Source organism: Gadus chalcogrammus, chromosome 8 (genome assembly GCF_026213295.1).
Source record: "Gadus chalcogrammus isolate NIFS_2021 chromosome 8, NIFS_Gcha_1.0, whole genome shotgun sequence".
Classification (NCBI taxonomy): domain Eukaryota; kingdom Metazoa; phylum Chordata; class Actinopteri; order Gadiformes; family Gadidae; genus Gadus; species Gadus chalcogrammus.
The window spans coordinates 9,220,531-9,239,227 of record NC_079419.1 but is presented as its reverse complement, the minus strand read 5'-3'; the positions used below and the strand labels follow the sequence as shown (position 1 = coordinate 9,239,227).

The following is an 18,697-nucleotide window of genomic DNA, read 5'->3' as shown; positions in this document are numbered from 1 at the left end:
TCACAGTTTTTCCAAAGTCGTTTCCAATGTTGGATTTAGATATAGAGGGGGTTTGTTGTAATAACGTGCCACTTTAAACTCAATCACTTGCATAGCTTCAGTTCAAGGTCTCTGTGCACTCAATGGAGTCACAATAGAGTGTGGTTCAGGGATGAAAGTTCTTTCCTTGTCTCCTTGGTGAGAGCAGAGGGTGGTCTCGTATGCCTCGACTCTGCTGGGGTCCGGCGATAAGTACATTGTCAACAGATACCCACGGCTATACAGATCCTTTTACAATGCTTTTTCGGGGATTTTCATGATATTTAAAAGTTTAAATACTATCGAATAGTATACAGGTATAAACTGCATTTGTAGTTTTCCATCAAGTTCTCATAACAGCATTTTCACAGTATTATCAGACTATTGGTATTATAACTCTAGTTACCAAATGTATGTCTATCTGAACAACAAATATGCAATACAATCTGTCGAATACAAATAAAACATTTGACAGCAATCTGGACCCATGCCTCGATCTGAGCCCCACTGAGCAACACTGCCACAACCCAAAAGCCAAATCAAAGCAAAAATATCTGGGGCTGTATTGTGGTGCTCACACCAAAGCCCATTATCAGCACATGCAGATTTAAGGGAAACTGTCCATGTGGCACAATGTCTAAACCCTTCATTGTTGAACCTTTTGTGCGATGGGACTCGCGATATCTGCGCACACTCTATTGACCTGTATATATCAGGCGGTCCAAATGAGTCCACTTGTAAACTCTGGGTCAAGTTTGGAATAACACCTAGTCAAAATGTCGCAGTACTCTGGAAAGGTGAGTACCACAACATTGAATGTAGTAGCCATCATAGTGAAGACCCTTGAAATAGAAAGGCACTAAAATAACAAAACCAATAATGCATTTTGGTTTTGCACCGACCAACAAATCAGAGGTTTTCTTTTATGAAACAACAGTAACAAACAACAACAAAAAAGTTGTCAACTTAAAAAGAGTGATCAAGAAAGCAAGCAACAAGTCAATACTTTTTAATCAATTCAGATTTGGACATTCACTGTAAAGCGATCGTAACTAACAAGAGAAAAACATAAACTAGCCCCTAAACTGGAGTCAACCCCTCTGACTATCAACCAACTCACGCTACAACAGATTTTACTGGTTTTACAGTCTGATCCTGCCATTGTCCATCCCTGACACTAAAACCGCTCCACCGCTCCCGCTCTAGGTGGTGTTCTACGAGGGGAAATGTTTCACCGGGAGACAGCTGGACGTCTTTGGCGACTGTGACAACTTCCAGGACCGCGGCTTCATGAACAGGGTGAACTCCATCCGCGTGGAGAGCGGCGCCTTCGTGTGCTACGACCACCCCGACTTCAAGGGCCAGCAGTACATCCTGGAGCGCGGCGAGTACCCCGAGTTCCAGCGCTGGAACGCCCACAACGACCACCTGGGCTCCTGCAGGCCCATCCGTATGGTAAGGCCCCTGGGGGCCCGTCCACAGAGAGACCTCGGCCTAATGGCCGTCGCCCGATTCGCTCACTGACGCCTCGAATGGCTTAATGTGTCAAACCTTCAGCTTCGCAAACATACAGGTGTGTGGGGAAATGAAATGGATGTGAATGGCGTCTTGATGGAACCGTTTGTTTTCCCCTGTTTTTCCCAGCACGGAGAGCACTATAGGATCGAGCTGTTTGAGGAGCCCAACTTTGCCGGCCAATTCGTGGAGCTGTGCCAGGACTGCCCCTTCCTGCAGGGTCAGGGCATGGTCAAGAACTGCGTCAACTCCCTCAAGGCCTACGGAGACGGAGCGTACGTGTCCCCACAGCAATAGTCCACTAGACACCAATATAGCACCATTCGTTCTGGGAGGGGGTCCGTTCTTTACAGTGCTCTGGCTGGCTATGCTTTTCAATGTTCTAGTTATTTTCTTCACGCTGAATTATTTCACCAGGTTTTGGTTTGAGATGTCCTTGGTCATATATATAACAGAATGCAATAACCTTTATTCCCCAGAGAGACCAAGACCGAGGTTTAATTTCAGTGTTTGGTCACTCTTTAGATGAGACATAACATACTTTATTAATCCCAGATGGGGAATTCGTGGCGTCAAAGCTGAAAGTACAGGACAGTAGTAGAATCAGGAGGAATTAGAGAGATACAAAAACAAGAACACCATTTATATATTTTTGTCACACGGTTTAAAAGAGTACATGTTTTAACACTGCTGTCTCTCCCTCCTGTTCACCAGCTGGGTGCTGTACGAAGAGCCCAACTACCGCGGCCGCATGTACGTGGTGGAGAGAGGAGACTACTGCAGCCACATGCAGTGGCAGGCCCAGAACCCCAACATCAAGTCCATCCGCAGGGTGGCCAACAACTTCTAAACCCTCAAACCACTATAGGAGCGGTGATGACCCCGGGGAATGCATAGCCCCACGGGTACCCTCTGCCAGCATAATTAGACCATACAATACTGTTGTATATACTTTGATATAATAAACGATGTAAAAGAGAGTATCACAAGGCTTTGTAAAAATGAAGGAATATGAAGGTTAGGGAAAAGTAGTGCTACAATTTCTTTGTGAGAAAAGCAGATGGGCTAGCAGGATAGATGTACAGATACATGTGTGACACAGATGGAATGCAACAGGGAAATCTAAATAACAAAGGTAATATCAAGAAGCAAAAACATTCTGCCAGCTTTTTGGCATCAATATGTAAAAAATGAGTGGAGACAACTTTGCTCTGTTTCTGTATATTTCTCCATACAGAATTCATAAATTCAGAAGGAGAATGAGGGGGTGAGGTATTGCACAGGTGGGTTTTAACACGCCCTGGAGAACACTGCTACCATCTAGTGTCATTTATCTATTTTACTAAGAGGTCTGCTCAGCCGGGGTTTGAAATATGATGACAGCAGAGTGTTTGGATGGCAATAACACGCACACGCATAAACAGGAAACATTTCCCGAGGTGGATGCGCGTATGTATACTTAGGCAGATATAAACACGATCATAGAGAGGAGGTATACTGTAAGTGTTTCCAATGAGCCATTGACCGTGGTTCCCTCCTGTGAGACAAGTTGTTAGCCTTGTACAACAAGCCTGTTGTAATGAGGATGCAATCCTTAGTTCAGCAGCCTTTTATATCTGCTGTTTACTAACCAATTAGTATGCTCAGAAGAGAAGCACATTTCCTACCATATACAGGCCTAGCCTAGGTATAATTCGAATGAAAGTTTATCGAATTACTTACTTACTTACAATTACTTATAATTTGCCATTGTCTAAGAATCACACGTTGTTACTTGGACTGCTGAACCTTGACCTGCATATGCAATCATTTTTCCTCCATGTGTCATGACAATAACACATCTGTCCGTGCACTGTTTCCCTGATGGCTTATATTGAATTACAGGGTCAATATAGGATAGAGATAATGAGGAAATGCTTTGTCTTGTGTTACACTCCGCGGTACTAGTTTAAGAGCGATTACCTGGCTAACCTTATTCCTCAGCCATTTGCTTCGCATGTGTGTGTGTGTGCCTTGTGTCACCAACTTTCCATTAGTCTAGACACGAGAGACTCTGGAAGTAAGGCCTAATGGCGATAAATATTCCTCCACCATGGATGATATTCCTCAATGACAACAGCCTGGTTCTTTGAATGGAAAGGGAACTAGGCTAAATATTTTATAATATAATAATACATATGTCATATAAAAATATGAACTATATATATATATAGTTTATTAAGATGATAACAAATTATATAATATGTTATCATCTTACTATAACAAAAATAATCAGTAGTTCTCAAATTGTCTATACGCTTTCTCTCTCTCGCTCTCTCACACACACACACACACACACACACACACACACACACACACACACACACACACACACACACACACACACACACACACACACACACACACTTCACACGAACACCATAGAAATGTGTATGAAAACAGTTCGGAATTTGCAGGATCCCAGACGTGGCTTAATGCCCACTTTGACTAGTGAAAGTAGTAGTTCTGTGGCGCAATCAAAACGCTAGTTCCATAAACATGCTCCTATTCCTTGCGATTCAATTGAATGGTGAGAGCGAAATAAGGCGATCATTTCATGAATGCATCGCCGGTGTGGTGGTAAGGTCACTCCAGCTGCCTCAATTCCCCTCTTTGTGTTTACACATCCGGGTTTCCCTGTTTGCAGCCCATTCCCCATTTAGAAGCCATTTTGGACACAGATCAGTAACATGCATGTAAACCCCAACCGACCTCCCGACGCCGACGCAGTGGTGCTACTATTCCAACTAAACAACCTCAAGAAGCGCCGTCGGGTTTCGTCGCAGATCGTGAAAGAGACCGTCATCCGAACGTGGATGTAATTCCGATGCGAAGCGGCGCACACATCGAGGGAGTCGCTGCCCTCGTTGCGAATCGTTCGCCTCCGTCTTTTCTTGCAACATTGTTGCACCGCGGCTATTGACACGCTCTGTGGCTACCGGGAGGACCGTGGAGGCCTGTGGTCGTTTTTTTTTATCCGCGTAACTCATGTTTGGACCACCCGAGTTTTAATGTTCGCGACGGAAAAAAGAGAGAAAAACCCGAGTCGTGTATTTAAAACATAACATGTCGTTTTCATGGCTGACTTGTTCACTTCTTCTGGGAACTTTATGTGCAGGTAAGCTTCTTTTGTTGCGGCTGAAATGGTCTCATAGCTTCGAGCCTTTCCCCCCCCCACCCCCGAACAAACTTCAATGTCCGCCGCTCTGTTTTTATTTCACGGGTCTGTTTCACAATGGGGACATTGTGTGGTTGTTTTTTTGTTCGTGTGTGCTCAAACTTTAACCGCTGTGTTTTATTGACTAATTGCCCCCGTCATCTAACTATGTGTTAATGTTGTCCAAATTCATTGTCTCTCTCTCCCTCTCGTGTATTTGTTTGCGTTACATAAAGCGTGAATATGTTACCCGTGCAGTTTTGGACGCTGCCTGAGTTTTAAACTCATACACCGATCAACATGCATGATCCCCTGGCCCACTGGGCTAACGAAACACTATTATCCGAACTGTTGCTTTCGCCCTGTCTTTTTTAAAACGGTGGCTGTAATAGATGGCAGCAGCTGCATCAACATCTTGAAACCCTATAGCCTCCTACATCCCAGCCCTGTGTTCTTGTTTGTAGTAACGCCACGAAGTCGGCGATTTCCAAATACCGTCGTGTTTAGTCATTCGTAATTGATGAATTGTACATTTCAAATGTAGGGATCTACGGTGTCGTCCAGGACGTGGACATTATCCAACATCGAGTTTGATATTAACACAGGTCCGAGCCTCGGTTATTTGGTACCTCGTGGAATTGAACATGTGTGGAGTTTTTTTTTATTGTGTGTTTTCCCCAAACGTAGGCTATTCAGATTTTACTTTTTATTACCGGGAGAGTTGGGAAAACCTACTCGCACGCCCCCTCAATGGAAGTTGTTCGGTTATGGCTGTCATTCTGGTGGTCTTTCTGTAGAAATTCACCCGTGTGCTGTGAGCTAAAAATAAATCCAGCACAATGGCTTTATGGTGTATGGATCAGAAGCAGAATGTATAACAAGCTGCCCATACACAGCCTGTGTTGTGGTATAAGCCTCGGTAAAGTGACAGGGGGGAGGGGTGTCAGGAATGATCTAGGACTAGTAGTAAAAGTCCCCCCGGATCATGTGACTAGGGGGATATCAGAAACGCCATCTCGGGCTCAATGGAGCGTGAGACATCCGCGGAGCGCGTTTCCCCCGTTTCTTTAGTGCGGGTTAAGGAAGAGCGCTTCTCTGATAATCCGCCCGGAAGAGATGCTTGTCTCTTCACGCACCTTCTCACAAACGTATGGAGGACGGCATCGCGCCATGAAAACTCACGTCGGTGTTATGCGTGTACCATGTGCGCGCGCACTCAGGCGTATATGTGTGCGTAATGGTTGCGGGGGATGGGGTGGGGGGCTTGAAAGGGGCAAACGTGGGGGATGGGCAACCTCCTATATACATGGATTTAAAGAGACAGAAACTGTTTTTTCCCCCGTGAACAAAGATTAAGAGTGAATGTCCAAGAGGACCACGGTGAAGGTCAGCCACAGCCTTTAGTCCGTTTGGATTCCCGTCAAGCCAGTAATTGCATGGTAATTGCTCGGACACTTGAATGATGGCACAGGATAAAATAAAATCAGCGAATACTACTATAGCACGGGGCACATGGTTGGGAGAGGGACATACTCTAATACACATCGCAACTCTGGCTTTGCCAATTCAGCAGAGTGAAACAACGCATCAACATAATTCACCGAATTACACAATGCACTCCATTTGACACATTTAACGCGTTGGCATCCCTCTTCCCCGTGTTTCCCACTCTGGGGGAGCCGCTGCGTTCTCATAACTCCTGACACTGGTGCTGGGCTTCCAGGCCACCATTGTCCTCCTATAGCTAATTAAATGGCTTATTCTTTTCTGTCTCTCTCTTCATTAAGTTGTTACGCTCAAACGACGAGATTACACCCTCTGGCGCCATGCAAGAACAAATGTGTTGGCCCGAAGGAATCTTTGTTTTTTTTGGTGTTTTTTTTTGACAGAGCCCAACAAATTGGCTCGATGCCAAGATGATGATCGACGCCACGCTTGGGAGACATTTATTTTCCCAAAGTGTCAAGGCTCAGCCTGTGGCACCATATGTCCACCAGTTCACATAAACACACATGACCACACAACAGTGGTTTTATTAATTAAACATGTGTGTGCTGATCTCTTCCTCGCTCCCGCTTTCCTCCCTCCCTCTCTTCTCTCTTGCTCTCTCCTTCTTCTCCTCTCTCCCTCTCTCCTGTCCCTTCGCTCTCTCTCTCTTCTCTTGCTCTCTCTCCTCTCTCCACTCTTCTCTCTCTCTCTCTCTCTCTCCTGTCCCTTCTATCTCTCTCTCTCTCCTGTCCCTTCTCTCTCGCTCTCACCCTCTCCCTCTTGTCCCTTCTCTCTCTGTCCTCTCCCTTCTTTCTCTTGGTCTCTCTCTCTCAGGTTACAGCCTGGGCGAAGCGGAGACCCGCGAGTGCGTTTACTACAACGACAACTGGCGCACGGAGCGCACCAACCAGAGCGGCTTTGAGCGGTGCGAGGGCGAGAAGGACAAGCGGCTGCACTGCTACGCGTCCTGGCTCAACTCCTCGGGCACCATCAAGCTGGTGAAGAAGGGATGCTGGCTGGACGACTTCAACTGCTATGACAGGTCGGCGCTCGCCAGGGTTTTGGCCGGGGTCGGGCGCGGGGGGTTCAGGCCCCTTAAGGGCTGATTATGGTCCCACGTCACGCATCGCAAGGACCACGCAGACGCTTCAACGCGGTCGTGAACCTGTTTTTGGTTCTGCGTCGGGTTTTAGTGAGGGGACCAATCACAGCCCTTGCTGCTGCGTCTCCTCGACGGAAGGTTACAATTTTTGGGAGGCGCAGGTCAGGCCCTTACGGTGGACGCAAAGAGTGTCCGGCAAGGACGTAACGGGGCCGTAACCCCCTTGTGTTGCGTCAACGTGCCGTATATAAAAAATAAACAATTTTTTCTGTTTAAAAATAGAATGAATGAACATGAACCTCTTTCATTGATGGTTTCTTTATGAAGCAGATTGAAATAAAAGGAAAACAATCCCATTGACCATCAAGGAGCTCTTGCCATAATCACTCAAAGCAAACTCACAACCTCCAAATCACTTACCTTGGTCTTACAATGTGCATTTGAAAGGAATGTAAATAGGATCAAAGAAAGGGGGGGAAAAATGGCTGCATATGTACGGAACACACGCTGGTAATGCACCGCAGTGAGCTCCCCCCCCCACCCCCAACACTCTCTTCCAGGCCTGTCACATGAGATGAAGGGTTGTATTCTCCTTGTGGGAACAGAAAGTGTTGAAGTGTTGTAGAGAAAGGTGGCCAATTGCGGAACGGGCTGTTGGGTGACTGGAATGGTAGCGTGCTTTTATGAATTAAATCCACTTGCCCATTTGCAAAAGCGGGAGTTGATTGTTTCCCTTTTTCTCGCTGCTCTTTTTCTAACGAGCCGGTATGACACGCACTCTCGTGTTCCAGCGCTGTTGAAGAAAGTGTTTGTCTGTGAGCGCAGTAATGGATCTCTCTCTATCTCTCTCTCTCTCCCCCCCCTCCCCCGCAGGCAAGAGTGTGTTTCCATGGATGAGAACCCCCAGGTCTTCTTTTGCTGCTGCGAGGGCAACTACTGTAATGAGAGGTTCACCCACCTCCCCGACATGATTGGCAGCGGCAACCGAGGTGAGCTGCAAACAGAAATACGATAAAAGAGAAATGTCACCCAAAGTGCAAAATATAGGTCCCATTGTTCTTTTATCGGAAGCAGAGGAACTGGATGCGAGATGTCGGCGTTTTTGCTCTGATCCAGGCCCAGTTTTATCACGTTGCCAATTATCACTGCAACCCATTTTGTCACGGGGGGGGGGGGACAAAACAAACCCCGCGCACGGAGCCACCTGTCGATTTCGCGAAACGTCAAATTAGTGTTCAGGTGCCGCTTGTGATCAAACTCCCCCAACCGCCTGAATCCCGGATAATCGGCTCTGGCAATTTGGCGTGTCAGGGTCTAGTATAGCATTTCCCTGCTTGTATCAGTTCCATATGCGGTGGAGGTCATGGTGGGGAGGGGGGGGGGGGGTGGATGGGCAACCGCCCAAAGCCATGACACCGAAGAATCCCACGGCAAGCTGCGCACGGCAATACTTCCTGCAGTGATTGATTCCTGGTAGTCTTGTTTGCATGAAAACCATTAAAGCCTTTTGATGTCATCTGGCATTGGCAAAAAGTCAAATTGAACCGCCCCCCCCCCAGGGCGGGGGGGAACCCGGAGAACGCAGAGCGCTGCTTGACGTTTACACAGAAGGGGGAAACCAACTCGCAGACAGCTGCCACGAACTGTTACCAACAGGGCACTTTGTAATTGCAATGAGGGTAACGAGATGTGTCACACTTGGTCAAATGCACATCCACGTGGAGGAAATGGAGGATATTTTGGATGTATTTTTTTCACCCACTTTGCCTTTTCTTCGCTGTGTCTGGTAATGAAGTTAGAAGCCGTGCCTCGGACCCCGACGTGTGTGTCGTGGCCGCTGGTGCGTGGGCCTGTTCCTGTCACCGTGGTGACAGTTTGAATACGCGAGGCAGGATTCAGTTGTCAGACCGCTTTCAATTATAAATAATGGCGTGCCATTAACGAGTCATTTCGCTTTCTCGCTCCGAGCGACGCGCTGATGCGATTTGTATGTGCTTCACTTATAAAACCCAACTATTCCTTAATGCTCGAGTTTAACCCAGGCCATCAACTCCAATTACAAATCTGTTTATTTGGTATCCAGCCCCCCGCTTATTTGTTTTGAAGAGCAAGGTCGACCTTTCTCCGTCCTTGGCCTCACCTCATTCTGTTGAAACTCGCTCCTTTTTTTTCTTTTCCTTTTTTCCTTTACAAAAGAAACCAAACACATCCCTCCCTGTCTGAGCGCTCTCCCCGGGTGTCAATATGTCGACACTCTCCGTTAACCCTTTTAACCTCTCTCTCTCTCTCCCCCTCTCTCTCCCTCTCCCTCTCTCTCTCTCTCCCTCTCCCCCTCTCTCTCCCCCCAGTTATAATCCGGCTTCCCCCCATGGTGCCGTCGCTGCTTAATGTGCTGGTGTACTCTCTGCTGCCGCTGTGCGTGCTCTCGCTGGCGTTGGCCCTGGCCCTGTGGATGTACCGCCAGCGCAAACCGCCCTACGGACACGTAGACCTGGGGGAGGTGAGCGTCACCCGCCCAAAACAGAAATAGTGCATAAAAGTCTGATTTTTATATTGGATCTTTAAATCACAATCTACACACACAGTCGCTAAATGTGCAAAAGGATACTATCCAAACGTGCGGATCAACGTTCTCTCTGAATCATGACTCAAAGGTATGGAAGATTGTTTTTGTAAATAGTTTTCCCCCCTTTCCTTAGGATCCTGGGCCCACGCCCCCCTCTCCCATGGTGGGGCTGAAGCCCCTGCAGTTGCTGGAGATCAAAGCCAGGGGGCGCTTCGGCTGTGTCTGGAAGGCCCAGCTCATGAGCGAGTCTGTGGCGGTGAAGATCTTCCCCATTCAGGTGGGCGACCGGGCAGCTTTGGAAAGGAGTCGTGTTATCTAAACGATGTCATAGGTACTGGTTGATGGAATGACGACATCATTCAGCGACTTACCCACTGTTTTCTGTGCATCTGTCTCTCGGCGTGCAGGACAAGCAGTCGTGGCAGAACGAGCGGGACATCTTCCTAACGCCCGGCATGCGCCACGAAAACCTGCTGCGCTACATCGCGGCCGAGAAGCACGGCAGCAACCTGGAGACGGAGTTGTGGCTCATCATGGAGTTCCACGAAAGGGTGAGCACGCGCCCTACTCCACCGGCCCCAGTAGCCCCCATAGCGCCTGCTAGATTACTGCTCTCTGAACGAACTTTCTTCAGTTCAGGCTAAAGTGAAAAGCAACACGACTCGAAGTTCTGGAGGCCAACCATGCCAGAGATTGTTATCCGGTTTATTCTGATATTGCCAAGTAAAGGCCAAATCGCACCTATCGAGACTAAAGGCTGTCTAGACTTTATCTATTATTTGGCTTTAAGGTGCAAGCAACAAGAAGATTATCATTCAGTTCTTATAAACTTTATGGTTCCATTATTAAATCAGAGCCTCGGATCCTTTTCATGTTAAAAAAGTAAAGATTGTTTAAATGGTTTTAAATGACCTGGTTTAAATGGTGTCTGCAGAATGCACGTAACGATTTGATTTCAAAATACCTTCACTTCTCTACAGTGTCCGTGTGGCTCTGCAGACCATGACTTTAAAATCCCCACGATTGTGTGTTGGTGTGCGTAGGGCTCGTTGACAGACCACCTGAAGGGAAACGTGGTGACCTGGAGCGAGATGTGCCACATAGCGGAAAGCATGGCCTGTGGCCTGGCCTACCTGCACGAGGACATCCCCAGCTACAAGGGGGAAGGACCCAAGCCCACCATCGCCCACAGGTGAGGGCTCCTGCTGCCCATCTGGTCGGGCGTTGTAGAAGCCATTAGCCTGATCCCCCCCCCCCCCCAAGGACTGGTAGCTGACATAGAAAGGAGACGCACACCCACCATCCCACCCCTCTCTCCACCATGAGAGCACTTTTTACTGGAGAATGTCTGTCGTCTTTTCATTGTCATAGATATCATTATGAATGCCCTATCCTTTAATTTCCTTTGACTTATTCAATAGGTCCCTGACAAGACTAGCCATCGGTTTTTACCAAGTCAAATTCCTTTTTTATTCTGTGAAAGCTCAGCGAAAATAAACCTGATTCTGAGAAAAAACAACCCTTTATCTAGAAATAAGAAGATCTCCCTTGAACTACCTAACATCCTTGAGTGTGCCCACTCGTACCTCGAAGTAATGTAGCTTTAATCATTGGGCTTAAGTCGCCTTTAAGATTATAAGAGACAGAAGGCTCCCCTCTGAGGATTTGTGTTTCAAACTCTCGCCTCCGCAGGGACTTCAAGAGTAAGAACGTGATGCTTCGAGACGACCTGACCGCCATCATCGGAGACTTTGGTCTGGCGGTGCGGTTTGAGCCTGGCAAACCTCCAGGCGACACCCATGGCCAGGTATGACGTCCACACTGCCAGCCATTCAGATTGGCTGGTAGATTGTATTTTTCCCCTTTTTTTTTAACTGCTCACACACCATAGGATATGAGCAGGAGTATTTGTATTGGAAATTTGCTGTGACGAAATCCACAAATGAGTCACTTTCAGTTGCATGACTCTGTGGTTAATAGTAACATTGTAGTAATGAACGGGAAATGGATATGTTAGTACATACTCCTTGTTAGGGCTTGTTCATTTCCTGTGTTCAGTCCTGTGCTTATCCTACCTTTCTCACCGAAGTCATTGTTTATGTTTGTAACGCATGAAAAGCAATCATCAGTGCGGCACATTGTATGTGTTTCACAGAGTCATACTGGGCTGTGAAATTCTTAGGACAAGGCAAGCGACAACTGCCTAGTAAAGCAAAATATAGCACTGGCGTGTATTATAAAGCGTAGGGCTGCAAAGTGACAGAGCATACTCGAATGTTCAGATGTCAGTGTTTAAGGTTGCTGGTTGAGAAGCCTGATGGGCTGGGGTTAAAAACAGTTATTGAGTCTGGTAGTCCGTGCAAGTAGCCTGGCTATTGCCAGACCAAGTTCAATCGAGGGTTGCACGTTGGTCTGGGGAAGCCGCTGTCATTTTCTTCAGCACCAGAGGCGTGATCAACGGGCCTGGTTGAAATGACTCTGTACGCAATTGGCTGCTTGCCGTCGCTTCCCTTTCGTCATTGTGTTAAACCAGCCTAAAGCGCGCCAGGGGGGGAAAAAGCAAGCTTGGTGATTGGCTCCCGTAAAAACGTATCGAAACTAGAAAAATGTATTGGTCTTCTCCAGAGCCTTCTGCAGGGCCAATTTCATATCGCCAGCAGAATGAGCGCGGCTACCCGGTCCACCTTGCAAGTACATTAAGTTAACCCGCTGCCCTCCCCCCAGGTTGGAACCCGGCGCTACATGGCCCCGGAGGTCCTGGAGGGGGCCATTAACTTCCAGCGGGACTCGTTCCTGAGGATAGACATGTACGCCGTGGGCCTGGTGCTCTGGGAACTCGTGTCCCGCTGCACGGAGAACGACGGTGAGTGCCGAGCTCGCCCTCGCCCTCGCGGGACCGCTGGAGCCCGCAGGGTCCCGTTGGATCACGCGAGAATCCGTCTGGCCAGGCTTCGAGTCCTGCGCTGTCGGCCAATCAGGATCGTACGAGCGACTGCATGATCGACGGCGATAGGCCGATGGCTCATCCAATCACCTGCCAAGTGTTTTTTACCTGTACTTTAGTACCTGCCCCTATCCAAACAGTTGCCAAGGAAAACTACCTAGAAGGTTGTGTAAGAAACCATCTGGCACGTCCGTTACTGCGCACACCCAAAGGGCGACCGATATTCCCCCACACCTACATTCTTCTTGATGGGTCACATTGTTCGCCTTTAATGTGCCTCTCCCACTTTCGTACTTTGTTTATTTAATTGGGATTTTTAATCAGGTTTCAGGGGTTACATTTTTGGGATTACAAGAAACTCTACAAAACTCTCGAGGGCTTTTCAATAAAACTGTCTCATAAACGGGATGCGCAAGACTACTTCAACCTTTTGTGCTTATGGTTATGTGTATGATTGAAAAGTTCCACACATATGGATTTATCACAATGTCCACATCAACCACAACGTGGATCAGGTCCAGTGACGCCGCTCTCATGAACGTGGTCTTCACCTGTATGGAGCCACAGGACATAAGACGCGTCATCTCGGTGGCCATTCTCCAATTAAGGGGTCGCAAGTTTCGACGGGAAACGATTGTGCTGTTCCTGGATCGTTTGTGTTGTCTATTTTACCACGGCTGCTGACCCTGACTGTCCGCCCTCCTCCGGTCCCTCCCAACAGGCACCGTGGGCGAGTACATGCTGCCCTTCGAGGAGGAGATCGGCCAGCATCCCTCCCTGGAGGACCTGCAGGATGTGGTCGTGCACAAGAAAATGCGCCCGGCACTCAAGGACTACTGGCTCAAACATCCGGTGAGTAACCCGCCCCCGTCCAGAAGAATGGCTTTTAATGACCGGGATGCCACTACACTGCGCGTGTCTCCTCATTGTCTTTTGTGTGGGCATCGGTACAAAGGCTGGTGACGTAAACCCACGGCGGTTCCCGTTAACACTAAAAGTGCTGTGGGGAAGAATTGGCCACTTTGGGAAATGTGTTTATGTTTTTTGCGCCGATCCTGTGCAATCAAAGAAGATTATTGTGTCGGACTTGACAATGCCTCTTGTTACCTTTTGGATTCTACTGGGATGAATACTTTCTGTGAATTGCAACCAACCACCCGCCCGTTTCATTTAACTGGTGGGGGCAGAGTGGCAGGGTAGAGACCCAGCTGGATCTGCCGGCTCAATTAGTCTTCCAATGCCGGTTACCTTGTAGAAACTAGTCTCTCACAGGGTCACCTAGGAGTGATTATCTAGAAGGCTTTCAGAAGAGATAAGGCTTAAATTGTCTGAACTTTGTTGGGATTCTCTGTTGTACCTGCATGGATGCACAGCCAAGTTTTTAAAGTCGTGTATTGTTTTTCAGTGGAAGTTTACATGTTTATAACATGAACCGACTACGTATTATCTTTCTATCACGTCTACAAAAAAGGTTTAAAATATAATCACAAATCAAGTCACATGGAGCAGATTAGTTTGCAGCATAAAATAAATAATGGTCCTAACTCTCACTCACTCACTCACTCACATGGCTCACTCCCGTCACTCACTCACCACTCACATCACCTCACTCACGTCATCAAATCACATCCACTCACTCACGTCACATCACCTCACTCACTCACGTCCACAAATCCTCCGATCACTCACACACTCACTCACTCACTCACTCACTCTTTCTGACTCACTCTTTCTGACTCACTCTTTCTGACTCACTCTTTCTGACTCACTCTCTCTGACTCACTCTCTCTGACTCACTCTGACTCTCAGACTCACTCTGACTCTCACTCTCTCTCACTCTGACTCTCACTCTCTCTGACTCTGACTCTCACTCTCTCTGACTCACTCTCACTCTCACTCTCTCTGACTCTCACTCTCTCTGACTCTCTGACTCTCTGACTCACTCTCACTCTCTCTGACTCACTCTCACTCTCTCTGACTCACTCTCACTCTCTCTGACCCTCTCTGACTCACTCTCTCTCTCTCTCTCTCTCCCCATGACCTGCAGGGCCTGAGCCTGATGTGCGAGACCATCGAGGAGTGCTGGGACCACGATGCGGAGGCGCGGCTGTCGGCCGGCTGCGTGGAGGAGCGGATCGGCCAGATCTCCAGGACCATCAGCGGCACCACCTCCGACCGGCCCGTCTCCATAGTGACGTCGCTAACCAACGAGGACCTACCTCCCAAAGAGTCCAGCACCTGAACCTCATCACGCACCCCCGCAAAACGCAACAGACTCGCCCTTTACAGAGGAGGGTTTTTAAGTCTTCTTAAAGTTTTTTCTTTTGCTGTTCGTTTGTCGGTTTGGTTTCTCCCCCCAGAAATCCCGCACCCCAAGATGGACCTTCTTGTCAATACTCAAACAACAAGACAAAGAGCGAGAGTGTGAGGAAGATGGAGGAGATCCATCACCACTTGAGCACCGCTGCTATTTTTATCTCCTGTATCGGTTCCTCGTGACTTTTTTTTTTTTTCCCACAAGGCCTGTGTGTTTTACTAAGTTGATCTTAAGCAACACATCCGTCTGCTGTAGGGTTGGGAGTGGCGGTGGCGGCGTCAAGCTCATCCTCTCTTAAGCTCGCCCCCCCACCAACCACCAATGTGTCAAAACTCACCTTGATGTCATTACCTCATGTACTGCTATTTTTTTTTTTTTTGGTTCACTGGTTTGTAATACCCCTTTCTTTGGTGACGTCGGCTGGTTTTTATTCCCCCCCCCCTCTGCCTCCCTCTCTACCTACCACCGGTCACTATGGTACAGCCAAAAAGAAATACAAACGTGTGCTCCAAATCCTCAAGACACGCCTCATCGGACCCTCCTTTAAACCCGTGGGGTTCCAGACTGTTAGGACATCTCATCTTCCTCAGGGGGTCGTGGCCTCTCGTTTTTATCTCAATGTGTGCTCCCTTGATTGGTACAAAACAACGATGAAAGAGGGATGGATGGCTATGGGAATGCGTAGGGACTAAGTGTTTTTTTTTTGGACGTTGGGACCTTTATTTTTGACTTTATTTTTTGAAGGGACGACTGTCTGTCCTTGCAAAACTACCTCTCAGGTATTCAGTAGGCCTACTTTGGAACTATGATTTGAGAGCCATGCTGTCTTATCTTGCTAGCGTTCATGGACACTATTCCAGCTTTTTAGATTTTTTTTTCGCTTTAGAAATGCAGTTACTAGCTTGCCACGGCTTCAATGGATGCCTTATGGCGTTGCAATGATGCATTCTTTTTTTTCTTTTTTTAAATGGATGTTCACGTTTTGTGTCTGTGTGTATTGATAATGTGACACGAGTTTTTCTAAAAGTAGAAGCGTTTGTCTTTGTAAGTTCGGGCTTATCATCACCAGCGCCCTACTTAAAAAAAGGCAACATGTCTGTTTTGTTTTATATTCACTTTTTAGTTTTGTTCAAAGACGAAACAACAGACTAATGTTGGACAGTAGTGGGTCCCAGATACCTCAGTCACTGTACACCATGCAAGGAGAGCGCACACAAGCTCTCCTGGTCTCAAATGCAATGCCATAGTTGTAACAATAACACCAGTTACCGTAACATTGAATGTCTTGTTGTGCTGCTGTGACTATTCCACGATACTCAAGGATTGACCGATTTCGTTAACGTGCGGCTTAACGTGTGGTGAACTCCCCATGGTATTACGTGAGGCGGATAGTCTTTTTATGATTAGTATTATTTTAGGTTTTTATTCTTCAATTGGGTAAGCTCTCATGCTGCTTACATCTCCAAACTGACCTCAGATATTCTGACAAGTACCTCAGGCTTTTTCTACATGTTTCTCTTGGCGTTTGTTGTTAATGTATTATCGTGTTTAGTAGTCAATATTTTATTGCCGGTCGGTCAGGCCTCAGGAGATTTTGTTTATTTTTTATTTCTTTCATCCCCCCTCCTTCTCTTGAACAGAGCCAGACCAGTTGTTGACACGGTGTGATCGCTGTACAGACCCTAAAAAACGACCCTGAAGAGACAGATTCTTGTACATAGACCTGTATACACAAGCCGAACACTGATTTATATATATATAGATATATACATGTATCTATATATATTTATATATATTTTGTTTCTTAATACAGTATTGGGGCATTACTTTCTTTTCACATGAATGGAAAAGGGACTTCTCTTGGATCTCTACCCTCTACTTATTTAAGAGTCATCTTCCACATGGAGTCCTGTGAAATATACAGTATATATATATTTTTTGCAATGTATTTTCTATTGAATCTTTCGAGAAAGCGGTTTCCCCCCCCTATTATAATTATTGTTATTATTACAATTGGAAACAGAACCTTTGAATTAGAAGCTGTGTAGTTGAATGTGTTGGGTACAATTGCATCATCTCTATTGGCAAACACCCCCCCCCCCCCCCCCCCCTGACAAAACAAAGCAAGCCTCCTGGCTGACAGTGTTAGTGGCTACACCAAGAAGGTGGACCCCCCCCCCCCCATCCATCCTTTAATTTTTTGTTTAATGCCAGTTTGCGCAGTATTACCTCTTCTATTAACCTGCTGATGTGATGTTTTAAAGCTGTTGTGTGATAGTCTAGTCAGGCCATGACTGCACACAGTTGGACCTCCCCACCCCGCCCCCCCCCCCCCCCCCCACCAACCCACTACCCCGTCTGTGTACCGGTACTGGGAGCGCTGGTCACTCTGACTCGTGCGTCGTCGCCGTCGAGGCAGACGGGCTAATATACAGCCCGACGGGCTGCCGTGATTTGTCCCCGAAACCGTAGGCCCCGCCCACACCAACACGGGTTGTGATTGACGCGGACAGCTACCAATGACGCAACACACCACTGGACCTGGTAACAGTGGGTCAGGCGGGCCCCAGCAATATTTATTGTACAGCAATAGTCATATCATAGATCCGGACGTGAAAGAAATACTCTACTCAGCTGTGAATTTCTCCCCCCTGAGGGACAGGGGCGGGGCTGTGGGGAATCAATGGAAATGTATCATACAACCTGGCACATACTCAGATTTTTATATGTAAATGTATGTATAAAGTGATATCACCACACATTAGCCATGTGTAAATGGACAAACTGCTGTAGAGTTCTACCTGAGCCCGGCGTGCCAGGACACACACACACACACATACACACACACACACCCTCCTTATGCTGTCTCTACTACCAGGCTCCTTGTGAACACGAAACCACTTACCTCATGCGTTCGCTCATTTGCAACACTAACACGGAGACTCATCTTCAAAACATATATGTATATAGTTACTTGACAAATGTAAAAGGATTCTTCCTTTTTCATGTTTGAATCCTGTGAAAATGATCAATTTACAGTAAATATGTTGTTCACTTCTATTGTGGTGTGAATGGATGGAGTGTTTAAATTGTGTGTGTCTGTGTGCGTGTGTCAGTTCCACTAAACGGTGTGAATGTTAACTGTGAGCTAAAACATTTAGAAATATAAACTAGAGAGTACATCCATCTTTTTGTATATTAAAATAAAGAATGATTAACTGTACTGTGAGGTTCTCTTTTTTACTGGCATTCAGTTTAATTTAATCTCCTAGCCGAGCACATTTATTGAAATTTAGGCCACTTTAATCATTTATAAACAATAGGATACAAAACAATTGCATTCCTCTAAATTGCATGTTTTCCCAAATACCAATAAAGGATGCATAAATGCTTTATATAAATGCAATGCATATTAAACTGACAATACAATATAAAAAAATAAGGTAGAGTAGGCGTGTTATTTTCCTTACATTTTACTGTGTAATCAGAGCTCCAATGGCTTGTGGTTTTGAAGCATCGTGCTATCTTAAAAGAGAAATAACTCTATGTGC

The 18,697-nt window shown here is 46.8% G+C and overlaps 2 protein-coding genes across 2 annotated transcripts; both read left to right on the top strand.

The window, feature by feature from the left end:
• Window positions 1–668: 668 nt before the first annotated feature.
• Window positions 669–2,511, top strand: LOC130388083 (gamma-crystallin N-A-like). Its single transcript, XM_056597413.1, has 4 exons — window positions 669–815; window positions 1,225–1,473; window positions 1,663–1,808; window positions 2,248–2,511. The coding sequence occupies exons 1-4, from the start codon at window positions 795–797 to the stop codon at window positions 2,381–2,383; spliced, it is 552 nt and encodes a 183-aa protein (XP_056453388.1). The 5' UTR covers window positions 669–794; the 3' UTR covers window positions 2,384–2,511.
• A 1,647-nt stretch (window positions 2,512–4,158) lies between these two features.
• On the top strand, window positions 4,159–17,230 carry LOC130387786 (activin receptor type-2B-like). Its single transcript, XM_056597053.1, has 11 exons — window positions 4,159–4,690; window positions 7,052–7,259; window positions 8,193–8,308; window positions 9,668–9,819; window positions 10,019–10,162; window positions 10,293–10,436; window positions 10,929–11,077; window positions 11,578–11,692; window positions 12,610–12,748; window positions 13,551–13,681; window positions 14,877–17,230. Exons 1-11 carry the CDS (start codon window positions 4,639–4,641, stop codon window positions 15,069–15,071), a joined length of 1,545 nt encoding a protein of 514 aa, XP_056453028.1. The 5' UTR covers window positions 4,159–4,638; the 3' UTR covers window positions 15,072–17,230.
• Window positions 17,231–18,697: the final 1,467 nt, after the last annotated feature.